This window comes from Sphaeramia orbicularis, chromosome 3, assembly GCF_902148855.1.
Source record: "Sphaeramia orbicularis chromosome 3, fSphaOr1.1, whole genome shotgun sequence".
Classification (NCBI taxonomy): domain Eukaryota; kingdom Metazoa; phylum Chordata; class Actinopteri; order Kurtiformes; family Apogonidae; genus Sphaeramia; species Sphaeramia orbicularis.
Window position 1 is genome coordinate 15,659,836 of NC_043959.1, and position 12,453 is coordinate 15,672,288.

A 12,453-nucleotide genomic window follows, 5' to 3' on the forward strand; every position below is an offset into this window, starting at 1 on the left:
ATGCGGCCCATGGGATGAATTTGCAAAGTGCAAAAATTCCACATTCAAGGCTGTGGAACTCATTTTAGTTCAGGTTCCACATACAGACCAATATGATCTACAGTAAAATAATAACAGCATCATAGCCTACAGAAAATAATGACTCCATATTCTCAGTTTGATGTGAAATTTTTTTCTTTTTTTAATTATATCATGACTATAAATAATGACAACTTCAAATTTTTGTTTTTGTTTTAGTGCAAAAAATAACATTAAATTATGAAAATATTTACATTTACAAACTATCATTTAACAATAAAACGTGAATAACCTGAAATGTTTAAAGAAAATTAAGCACAATTTTAACAATTTCCTGCCTGTTAAGTGTTCAGTGTCTTTTTAGATCTGATCCGTAATGCACAACTATGATTAAGCTGAGGCATAATATTGTTAAAATTGCACTTATTTTTTTTTAAAGAAATTTTTGTTTTTTCAGGTTATTCACATCTTTTTTGTTTGGATAGTTTATAAGTAAGTATTTTCATAATTTATTGCTGTTTTTTTTTTTTTTTTGCACTAAAACAAAGACAAAAATTTGGAGTTGAAATTATTTATTATTTTACTTGTCCGGCCCACTGGAGATCAAATCGGGCTGAATGTGGCCCCTGACAGAAAATGAGTTTGAGACCCCTGGTATACAGCTTCTGTATGATGATGTCAACACAAGGTATTGCAATTTTTTCGATCCAGATCTGATTCTGGATTTGGTGCGACTTTGAAAAATTTTCCCATTATAACAGATAGGAAGTGGATTGATCCAGTAAATCAGTAAGTATCAATGATATCAAGTTGGAATTTGAATTTTTTACTGATCTGATTGGAATATGACCAAAACATGAGCTATTTCTGTAATATAATAAATACACAGAACTGGGTGATAATAAATGGCATCTGGATACATTTCCCAAAGCTTTTAATTTGGCTGGTAAGATACAGGGCCATTGGTCCTATTTTTATTTTCGTAGTGTCTATTTTTATTTTCTTATGTGGTCCTGATACGCCGTCAGTTCAACCTGTGGCCCTGGTGCTTTTATTGGGCTAATGTTGATCAGATGATGTTCAAACAGGAAGTGGAACCGCTGCAGACGGTTTCAGTCCAGTTGGTTCACCTACAGTTTGTTCCTCAAACCCTGACAGACCTTCACATCTGAGTTCCTCCGTCACTTCTGCTCAGATTTCACCTGAACGCTGACGTTCAGTCTGTGACCTGTGTGCCTCTAGTGGACAGAGGAGGTACTGCAGGTGGACTGAGCGCGCGCGCGCGCACGCACACACACACACACACACACGTTTTCTTCCTCAGTGTGCTGTGATTACCTCCCATCTGTGTTCTATATTAATACTGTCAGTCAAGTTAATGGAGGTTTGGAGATGATCACATTTAAGTCTGTCTAACCACACATGCCTCCAAAACGGTCAACTACCGTGTTATTAGTAATAATAACAACGACAACAACAACAACAATAAATAATAATAATAATAATAATAATAATTTCATTTGTTTCATTTCATAATCATTTTCTGGGGGCAGATCCCTTCAGAAAACAGAGGGAATAAACCCTTGGTTTATGAACTTCTTTCAACTGTTTTCCAGTTCTCTGACTACTTTAGGAAAACTGTTGGAACCATCAGTCAACACATGTCCAAACTGTTTTCATTACCTCCGCCAAGGAGGTTATGTTTTTGCAGGTGTTGTTTTGTCTGTCTGTCTGTCCGTGTGATAACTCAAAAAGTTATGGACGGACTGTGATGAAAATTTCAGGAAACGTTGATACTGGCACAAAGAACAAATGATTATATTTTAGTGGTGATGGGAGGGTGGGGGGGTTGGGGGAGGACTGATCTGCCTTGGCGGAGGTCTGCGCTCTCCGAGTGCTTTTCTAGTTTAGATCTATTTCCTCTTTCTTTTGACATTTGTACTGTGTACTGTTATTTGTTACTAATGCTACAGGTTGGCGCCTCCTTGCGGATCATTAAGTGTTTGTTTTATGTTTTTGTAAAAAATAAATAAATAAAAATCCTAGAATCATCTTTTATTGTTCGTGTCTTTTTAAAAAGCCGACGCTCGAACGTAATTGCGTCACTTTGCGTCGTGCTGTGCGTATTGCGTCATATCTTCCAACACGGCGCCGCTTCCTGCCGGCCCCGCCGCTCCGTGGACCGTTATCCGCCACCACGGCTCCGTCCGCCGGACAAACGCACCCGCTATGAGCCTGTAACGGAGCCGCCGAACCCCGCAGCCCGTCCGCTGACCCCGGGACACGGACAGGTACGGAACCGGACCTGTACGGACGGACCCCGGTCGGTCTGATCCGGTTCAATCAGTGATCAATAACATGTCGATATTTATCATTTATTCACTCACCTGGAGCACGAGCTGCGGTCACATGACCCGCACGTTCACGGCTAATGATCAGTTGTCATTTATATCATGATAAATATCATCATGTGATACTTTTTTGTTGTTATTGTTAAAATATTTCAGTTTTTTGTTTTGTTTCATTGTGTTCAATAATATTTTCTGTTGAATATTTTACTGTAGTTTTATGAAATATTTACTGATTCTAAAGAACTTCAACTGTCTGACTTTTATTGACATCATGTTTATGTTATTCTTTCTTCTTTCATCCTCGTTGCCTCCTTTTCATCGTTGTCGCCATGGTAACCTGTGTACCTCTGTTGTCACCAGTGCCGGGCGGAGCAGGTGGAAGGCGTTGCCGTGGTGATGGTTCTGGACTCAGGTGACATCTTCATGGATCAGGTTGAGGCTAAAGGGAGTGGTTCGGACCCACCGGATCCAGATTCAGATCCACCTAAAACCAAGGTCAGCTCCGCCTTCAAACCTACCATTAGCTCCGCCTCCAAACGGACCCATGTGGCCAAACGGGAGAAAGTGGCTGTCAACGGGCTTCCTGCTGCGCCGGGGGCGGAGCGAAGGTCGTCACTGAAAGGCGGGGCCGCACACAGACCGCCCCTTCGCCGGCCTCTCAGCCTGGAGGTGACGCCCCAGCGCTTCCGATGCCCTCAGGATGCAGTGATGGTGGCGGACAGACGTGTGGTGCAGCCCCCGTGGCGGAGCGGCGCGGCAGCAGCGCCCTGGCCCCCTGCCCGCAGCCTGACCAGCCCCAGTCTGGGTGCGGCCGGCTGGATGCGGCGCAGTGAGAGCACGTGCTCCGTCAACGTCTCCCTCCGAGGCGCCAGAGGCCAGATGCGCCCGGCCACGTCCCTGCCGCACATTGCCAAGGCGACGCCAGCCTCATCCAGGCCCTGTCTGCTGGTGGCCCTCAGACCGCTGAACCTGGACCAGGAGAAGACCACCTTCTTTCAGGCCGACTACGAGTATGAGCCCCAGTTTGAGTACACAGAGCCGGAGCCCAGGACGGTCCTGGACAAGTACCGCCAAGGATCTGGCCTCTTCCTGCAGCAGGTCCACGTCAAACAGTACCACAGGTCCCAGCATGCACCTCAGGGGTCAGAGGTCAGAGGGTGGGGCCAGGACCCAACATGTGTCCGGATCCAGTCCTCTACTGACCCCAGAGTCCAATGGCTACAAACATTTAAGTCCAGAGCAGCGTTGGCATCACTGGGGTTTATGACGTATTTAAATATTCAAAATATTTAAAAAAGACTAAAAACACAACAGTCATAAAAACAGAACCGACACAATGAATCCATGAACAGAAACCTGCACAGACACAAGTTTGTTTACGTTTACCTGAAGGCCATGGGTACCTGTTTGTTTATCTGTTTGTTTGTTTGTTTGTTTACCTGAAGGCCATTGGTACCCGTTTGTTTATTTATTTGTTTGTTTGTTTACCTGTAGGCCGTGGGTATCATGGAGTGCGTCCTGAAGAGGTTCGGTTCGTATGAATCCTTTGAGGAGGTGACGGGCGGTGGCGTCCTCCCAAAGAGTCAGGTGTGGGCATCTGTTCGTAAATATCTGCAGAAGGAGGGGTGTGTTGGAGAGGTGAGTAAACAACAGCTGATCAATACACACCAGATGATCAATAAATAAGACAAACAGCTTTACTTCAGTTCACTGAAACAAACCAAATTTTCTTTATATAAAACAAATCATATCAAAAACAATTTCATGAACCTTTAGATATAGAGGAGGAGAGAGGAGGAGGAGGAGGAGCAGAGAGGAGGAGGAGCAGAGAGGAGGACAGACAGTGGATGAACTGAAGGGTCTGTTCAGACTTTTATGGATTAAAGTGAATTATAATAATTTAGTCTGAATGAAATAAAAGTAGGAGTTCAGGAAAGAACAGAATCTAACAAACGCACACACAACAAATACACAAGTACACAACAAATATACACTAAACACACAAGTACACAACAAATACACAACAAGTACACAACAAATATACACTAAACACACACAGATCACAAAGTGGATGCAACGTTGACTGAACGCTCTGTGTGTGTGTGTGTGTGTGTGTGTCCACAGGTGGTTGTGCGTCTGTCTGATGAGCTCCTGTCTCAGGCCGTCATGGTGATTGACAGCTGTCGTCCCACTCTGACCATTAACCTTTCTGGAGCGCGGCAGCTCTGGTTGGAGGGAATGTTACGACACGAGATCGGTGAGACGGATGTTTACGACCCACGCTGTGAAAACACCAGATAAGACAGTGTCGTTAAACCAGTTTATAACGATCAGTGTTTGTTTAGTTTTCTCATGAACCTTCAGAGTTTGTTTAACAGAAGTGTTCGACCAATAAGAACAGACTAAAGCTACAGTTAGAGTTTAACTGACAGGACTGAGATTCAGACCAGGGACCAGGGTTCACCTCCAAACACCCTGGAAGTAACACCTGGTCCTGGTCCTGGTCCAGGTCCAGATGAACCAGATCTGAAGAGAATAAAAAGTTAGAGCAGAAGAGAAGAATGTGTCAGTGTTCAGCAGTGGTCCCAGTGTGGACCCCTGTGGAACACCTCCTGTACACTTTAATATAGACCCTGTTGGACCACTGACTGGGACCAGGGGGGACAGAAACCAGTCCAAGCAGCTGTTCAGAGGTTCATCAGATAGTCCATTTGTTTAATGGATGTTGTATTTCACTGTTTACAAAAGATCAAACACACTGATTTCATATCGTGACTCTGTTTGATCACGTTCAACTTCAGAAATTCTACATCTATATCTGGACACATTCAATGGATCAGGTCTGAGTTTGAATAAACTGATGGATGTGATGGATGTATTCTGACACCTGACTGGTTGGAGGATGGGTTAATGGTGGCCACGCCCCCTGTGGCCTGTAACTAATCCCTGTGTCCACAGGTACTCACTACCTTAGAGGAGTCAACAACGCCTTGCAGCCCTGGGCCACCGCCGACGGAAGGAAGCAGTTCGGCTTGAAACCGGCCAATCCCACAGAGGAGGGCCTGGCCAGCCTCCACAGTGTGTTGCTACGGAAACAACCATACCTGTGGCGAGCAGCACTGCTGTACTACACAGTTTACCACGCCTCCAGCATGAGCTTCAGCCAACTGTTCAAACACATCGGACGGTTTGTAGGAAACCCTGACGTTCGCTGGGAGTACTGTCTGAGAGCTAAGAGGGGACAGACGGACACATCCAAGCCAGGTAGGACACAAGGACAGACAGACACAAGGACAGATGGACAACCAGATTCATGGAATATGGACTAAACACAGATTGTGCTTTTATTTTGACACTTCCTGTTTTGTGTATATGCTTTTATTTTGACACTTCCTGTTTTGTATATATGCTTTTATTTTGACACTTCCTGTCTTCCAGGCTGCTTCAGTAAGGACCAGGTTTACCTGGACGGAATCCTCCGGATCCTTCGTCATCGCAGGTCGATCGACTTCCAGATGTTGACGTCTTTAGGGAAGGTGAAGTTTAAATCCAGCAGAACCAGGAACACATCAGAGAACCCTCAGAACCTCTGCTCAGTAGATTAGAACCTAGAGCCCAGAGCAGATGTCCACCTGCTGCCTCCTGGTGGACACTTTAAGAACAGCAGCTCATTCATGTACAGAAAACGAATATAAACACATGAAATATTTGACTGAAACTAAATCTGTTACGAAAAAATAGATTAAAACTGAAAAATGAACAGAAACACAATAATTAGTGAAAAATGAATGAAAACAAAACAGAAGTGAGATAATTATTAGTAAAAAAATATATGTTAGTAAAATCTGGTCAACTTTGGAAAAATCCAAACACAGAACATAGTTTATTTTTATTAGAAAGACCAGTAAAAAAAACGAACAATGGAAAAGTTCAACTATAATAAAAATATAAAAAGTCAAATAAATACTGACACATTAGTGTTAAAGCATCAGATCAAAAAAATATACAATGAATTAACTCAAACCCATAACAAAACACATTAGAATCAGAGCAGAGTTAAAGGTAAGTGTTGTTCCGTTTTCATCTTTTTCTCAGTTTTTTCTTTGGTTTAATCAAAGGTTCTGTTGGTTCTGACAGGATGAGGAGTGGAGTCCACATGGGCCACGTTTGTGTCGTTACCTCTATGCTGTGTTCTGATTGGCTGACACTATCCCCGCCCTCCTTCACAGGTGTCCTATGAGGATGTGGAGCGTCTCCGTCCTCTGGCCGTCCTCCCACGGACACGGATCCCACATTTCATGCGAGACCAGGAGCGTTACCTTCAGCATCTGGACCACATCATGGCCGTCAACGAGCTGGATGACGCCACACTGCAGGAGCTGCTGCCCTGACCTCTGAGGTCACGGCGTACAGACTGAAGGAACCAAACCTTACAGTATTATCCGTCTTTATCGAGCATTTTTTAAAAACTTGAATAAGGGTCAGAATATGACCTTTGACTCTTTATCTGATGCATGTCTGTGACCTTTAACCTCAAACATGTAACCGACGTCAGCGCACACACACGCCCTGGGTCACACCACGCCAACGTTAGAAACCCACGCCAACATTAGAAACCCACGCCAACATTAGAAACACACACCAACATTAGAAACCCACACCAACACATCCTGCCTGGTTTGTGCACTGATGTAGTTTAGATTTTGAAAACACAATGAATGTGGTTTGAGCTTTACTTTGGTTCGATGCCTTAAAACTGGACGGAGACGACACTGAGGACAAAACCACCAAACCAGTCCACGCAAAGACGCACAACAATGCCGTCGGTACCGTTACCGACGGCATTCACTGGATCAGACTCTGAATGTCACAAACAGACAGAAAAACAAAACCAGTTAAAGTCCAAAAGAACCTCGAAAACCTCCAAAAATAACAAAAAACAAACTAAGAAACGGAGCCAAAACCAGGATAAAAGCCTGTGTTTACTGAATCAAAGCCTGTTAGAGTCAAACTGTCCAATGGTGACATATTCAGTCAGAAAACAACACTTTTCAGATTGGTCCAAAAAATCCACTACTTTAACCATCATCAAAATCTAACGACAGTGTGCGGAGCGTCTGCCGATTCTGGGTTTTCTAAGATGAAAATCTGAAACTAAGGCTCCGCCCACAGCAGGTCTAATACACAGTTTGGATTATTTTGGTGAAATCTGATTTTTTTGTGTTGGTTCATATTCCACATTAAATGTGACTTCTGTCAGTTTTGAGTCCGAACTGAATATGACCCTGAAGTGACCCACATGCACTAAAGAGGTCCTGATGGAATACGAGACCACGCAGACACACACTGTGTTTACAGAAGGAAATATGGTTTTCCTCCGCTCCTCCTACTGGGACGAACAACTGGGACATTTGTCGCATTTCAATGACGTAAAGGTCGGATAAATGCGACCTGGATGTTCAGACTGAAGTCACATTGGAAGATATCAGATCTGTATCAGATTTAGGACCACATATGAAAGTGGTCTGGGTCAGATTTAGGACCACACATGAAAGTGGTCTGGGTCAGATTAGTGCTGTTCAGACTGTCTTTGATTGATATCTTTATTTCGATCATGTAAATGACAGCTTTGAAAACAGAAATGCTAATAAATTATAATCAAGAGAATGAGAACAAAACAAAATGAGAACTTAAAACTGCAACATCTTAAGCTTCAAAATGTACAAACGGAGTAAAAAGAAGACTAAACGAATCTAATCCTCCTCCTTCAAACCTGTACATACCGACTGAAAACAACACTGACCCAAATGTATCAGCAGTTTGAAATCATGTCCATTTAGTCACTCATCCATATTAGAACACATTCACCCGAACCCTGTAAACTGAATATCCAAATACCAAACAAACACCTTATGGAGTTTATTTATTCATGCACCTCTGGAGAATCATTTCTTTGTGCCTCTTTTTAAACACAGTCATCCTGTCTTTAACAGACCACCGGTGGCTGATGGGAAACAGAGGCTGTAGTTTTATGGTTCAAAGTCGATTAAACTAATGACTTGTTCAGACTCTTCAAACTTTCAGGTCAAAGTAGTTTCAGTCTGATCCCAAATCCTTCCATGTCCTGTTCCTTAAATCTCAGTAAATGTTTCAGGGTGTTTTCACATTGTACTCCAGTCTGTATCCGAGTACTCTGGACCCCCAAGTCCGCTTAACTTCATCCGTGTGAATGAAACCGTTCTGTCCTCCAGTACTGTACCCTGGTCCAGCTGAACGTAGTCCTGGGTCCGGACTACCTGGACTCCAGTACCGTACCCTGGTCCACCTGAAAGTAGTCCTGGGTCCAGACTACGTGGACTCCAGTATCATACCCTGGTCCATCTGAAGGTAGTCCTGGGTCCGGATTACCTGGACTCCAGTACCGTACCCTGGTCCAGCTGAAGGTAGTCCTGGGTCTGGACTACCTGGACTCCAGTACCGTACCCTGGTCCAGCTGAAAGCAGTCCTGGGTCTAGACTATGTGGACTCCAGTACCGTACGTTACTGTGTGAATGTGATCTGTGTCTGAGTCCAGAAGTGACCAAATGACCCCCAGGCCATAGAGGGCACTCTTGTTGTCTCCTGAAAAAGCCTCAGATCCATGTGACCTGGGTTCACCTTATGGACTGAACCACTGGATGAAATATCAGATCTATGAGGGACAGTGAAGGTCGCTCTGGTTCTCTTTCCCTCCAACAGGAGAACAGATAGATGAGAGTCTGTCTTCTGCTTTTGTAGGACAGTGACAGAACTCCCTCCACAGCTCCACCTACTGTTTGGACCTGGAACACCCACTGGTACTCGTGGTACGCATGTGTGAACGCAACATCTGTAGGAAACGTATCCAGGTACGGTACGGACTAGAGTACTCTGTGAAAAGGCCCTTAAACACCGGAGGAAGTCGTTCCCTCTGCTCTTTCATCAGTGAAGTCAGTTTGTTGTTGGTTCAGAGTCTGATCCTCAAACCGGCGTCTGGACGTGGACGCGATAAGTGCCAGGACTCAGTCGACACCAGTTTAAGAACAGCTGAGGTTTAGTCCCGACGCCGTCCTCAGACTTTACATCAGATCGATCTGCTACTGTGATGTGACTCTGCCTCCATGATGTGACTCCGCCTCCATCTTTATTTCACTGAACGGAGTTAAAGGAAAACTTCAACACATCGTAGTTTAGCATAAATACTGTAAACGGAGGGAAGGGTTTGCCGCTCCGCTGACCTTCATCAGTCACATCAACCAATTTAATGACTTTAAAGAATAAATCGGAACCAAACTGAGATCAGACGACGTCGGAACGGTCGATCAAATCAAACTTCATAAAATCGTCCCATTTTAAAGGGAAACTGATCAAAGAACCTCTGCTAAGTTTGAATGACGTTGAACTGTTCCTTTAACTGGATGCTGTGTTGCCATGGAAACGCTCCGCCGGCTCAGACTGAGCTGTGATTGGCTGAGGGGGCGGAGGCGTGCCTTTGGTGGGCGTGGCTCATCCACTGTAGCTACGTGTCGCCTTTTACTGACGGACTCTTGAACTGCTCAGCTTTTTTTTGGTTTCTTTAGCCCCGTGAACATCTTCAGTGACCGAAGGCGTCCACGCTGGCGTTTACACATATTTCAGGAGCAGATTGGAGTTTTGTTTTGTTTTTTTATGTTTAAGTTTTTGCAGGTTTTCGTCTGCTGACGTCGATAGTGTTTTATGTTCTGGACAAATGTTCCAGTTTATTTATTAAAAATTACACACGTCAATCCTGTGTCTGAGTTTGTTCAAACATCACAACCAGTTTAACTCTTTCAGCTGGTTTTCATTTAATTTCATTACATCTAGTTTTTGAGTCGACAAATAAACCTTTTAATTAGAATAAATATCTTTTAAATCTGATGATCAGACAGACTGATTACAGAGCAGAGGTGTCACTGTGGCCCTGGGACCTAAACCGACCCCCAAAGGGTCCGATCCAGCCCCTGAAACACAAACATTAGACTGAAGATACGAACAGTCAAAGGAGATAAAATCATTTTTCAATCTAAAGTGGATCAGAACCAGTAAAATACTATATTAATAAACTAGAAATAATAATAAAAAAAAAAAAAGTTAAAAAAAAAAAGTAAAATTACACAAACATGTTTACATTTACACAATATCCTTTTACAAAAATATGAACCTGAATAAATGTGAATAATCTGAACAGAAGTCTGTTGAACTGGACCAATATTCAGTCTGTTATTAAATGTGTATTTGCAGATCCACTGTGTACGATATAATGAACATGTGTAAATGATAAACTAAGGTGTAATATTGGTAAAATTACACTTTTTTTTTTTTTTTAAAGAATTCTCAGGTTCATACTTGTTCATGTTATGTTCAAGGATGGTTCATAAATGTAAACATTTTCATCACAGAATTGGACTTTGACGTTGAAAACTTTGGAGTTGATATTATTGACAAGTTCTGGTCCTGTTCTTTATATTATTGGACTGGTTCTGGTCCACTTCAGATCAGGTTGGACTGAATGTGGAACCTGAACAAACAGGACTTTGACAGACCTGATATAAACCACAGGTGTCAAGCATGTGGCCCGGGGGCCAAAGCCGGCCCTGGGGATGAATCTGAAATACAAACAATTATACTGAAGACATTAACGATCAAAAGTGACAAAATCATTTTAGTTCAGGTTCCACATACAGACTGATATGATCTGAAGTGGGTCAGAACCAGGAAAATACTGTCAGAATAAACTAGAAATAATTACTCCAAAAGTTTCTCTATTTTAGTATAAAAAAAAGTAAAATTGCATGACAATGTTTACATTCACAAATGATCCTTTAACAAAGAATGTGAAAAAACCAAATAAATCTGAACATGTTGAAATGTCTTAAGAGAAATAAACACAATCTTAACAATATTCTGCCTGTTAATTAAATAATGTTCTGTACGTTATAATGAACATATATAAATAAATGATAAACTGAGGTTGAATGTTGGTAAAATTACACTGATTTTTCTGAAGACATTTCAGGTTGATGTGATTCATATTTTTAAGGAAACTTTGTAGATGTGAACATTTTTATAATGTAATGGGACTTTTTTCCCTGTTCTTATTTTCCTGGTTCTGATCCACTTCAGATCATATTGGACTGAATGTGGAACCAGAACTAACATGAGTTTAACAGAACTGATGTAGAGAAACTGATCCAAGAAGACGGAAATAAAAGGAAAACAAAAGCAAACAGAAATAGTGATCAGATACATCAGATTAAAGGTTAGAGTCATGGATGAACGTGTGAAGAACAGAAGAAACAGTCAACTGGATTTAACAGAAAAGAAGAATGAAAGAGTTTAAACCCACAAAGGTCAAAGGTCAATGGACTTACAAACATCCACCTTTGGAAAGAAATGTGCATTTTCTATTAAATCTACTGTTTGTGTTCAGATCTGCAGATTTCAGACGTGTCATATTCAATATTCTTCTTTTATAGTTACTTCTATTTGAGGCCAATCAAACAGATTTTGTTTTATTTTCTTTATTTCTGTCACACGGTGCAGTTTGGATGACAGGAACTAAAGCAGGAAATGAAAGTGAAACATCAGAATTACACACATAGAACATCTGAAATAAACTACGGCTGCAGTCACTAGTTCTTTTCCCAAAATTAAGTTTTTAAAATAACTTAAATGCATCTGGGTCTGATTAACCATTAGCCACCATTAGCTCGTTAGCTAATGATGATTAAATGTATTTGATTATTCCTCTGAAACGCCTTGAATTCCACAGTGAAAGTTTATCTATTTTGTGGAACTACGACTGAAGAACATGTGACCAGGATGCAACCAACACCGACCCCGGTACCACAGACAGAGGATCAGGAGGATTTAAAACATTCATGTATCCCGGTCTGTTCAACACCTCCACATCAGTGCATTTCAGAACATCTCACATGATTCATTTTTCATGTTTCATGTTTTCAGGTTTTATCATCATGAAGTTACATCTGGAGTGAATAGAAATATTTATTATATGTGAACATTTACCTGCAGTCAGGACTCA

The 12,453-nt window shown here is 42.2% G+C and overlaps 1 protein-coding gene across 1 annotated transcript; it reads left to right on the top strand.

Moving 5' to 3' along the window:
• Nucleotides 1-2,149: 2,149 nt before the first annotated feature.
• On the top strand, nucleotides 2,150-6,999 carry kiaa0895l. Its single transcript, XM_030122060.1, has 7 exons — nucleotides 2,150-2,309; nucleotides 2,730-3,467; nucleotides 3,864-4,007; nucleotides 4,494-4,626; nucleotides 5,328-5,633; nucleotides 5,808-5,905; nucleotides 6,599-6,999. Exons 2-7 carry the CDS (start codon nucleotides 2,766-2,768, stop codon nucleotides 6,758-6,760), a joined length of 1,545 nt encoding a protein of 514 aa, XP_029977920.1. The 5' UTR covers nucleotides 2,150-2,309; nucleotides 2,730-2,765; the 3' UTR covers nucleotides 6,761-6,999.
• Nucleotides 7,000-12,453: the final 5,454 nt, after the last annotated feature.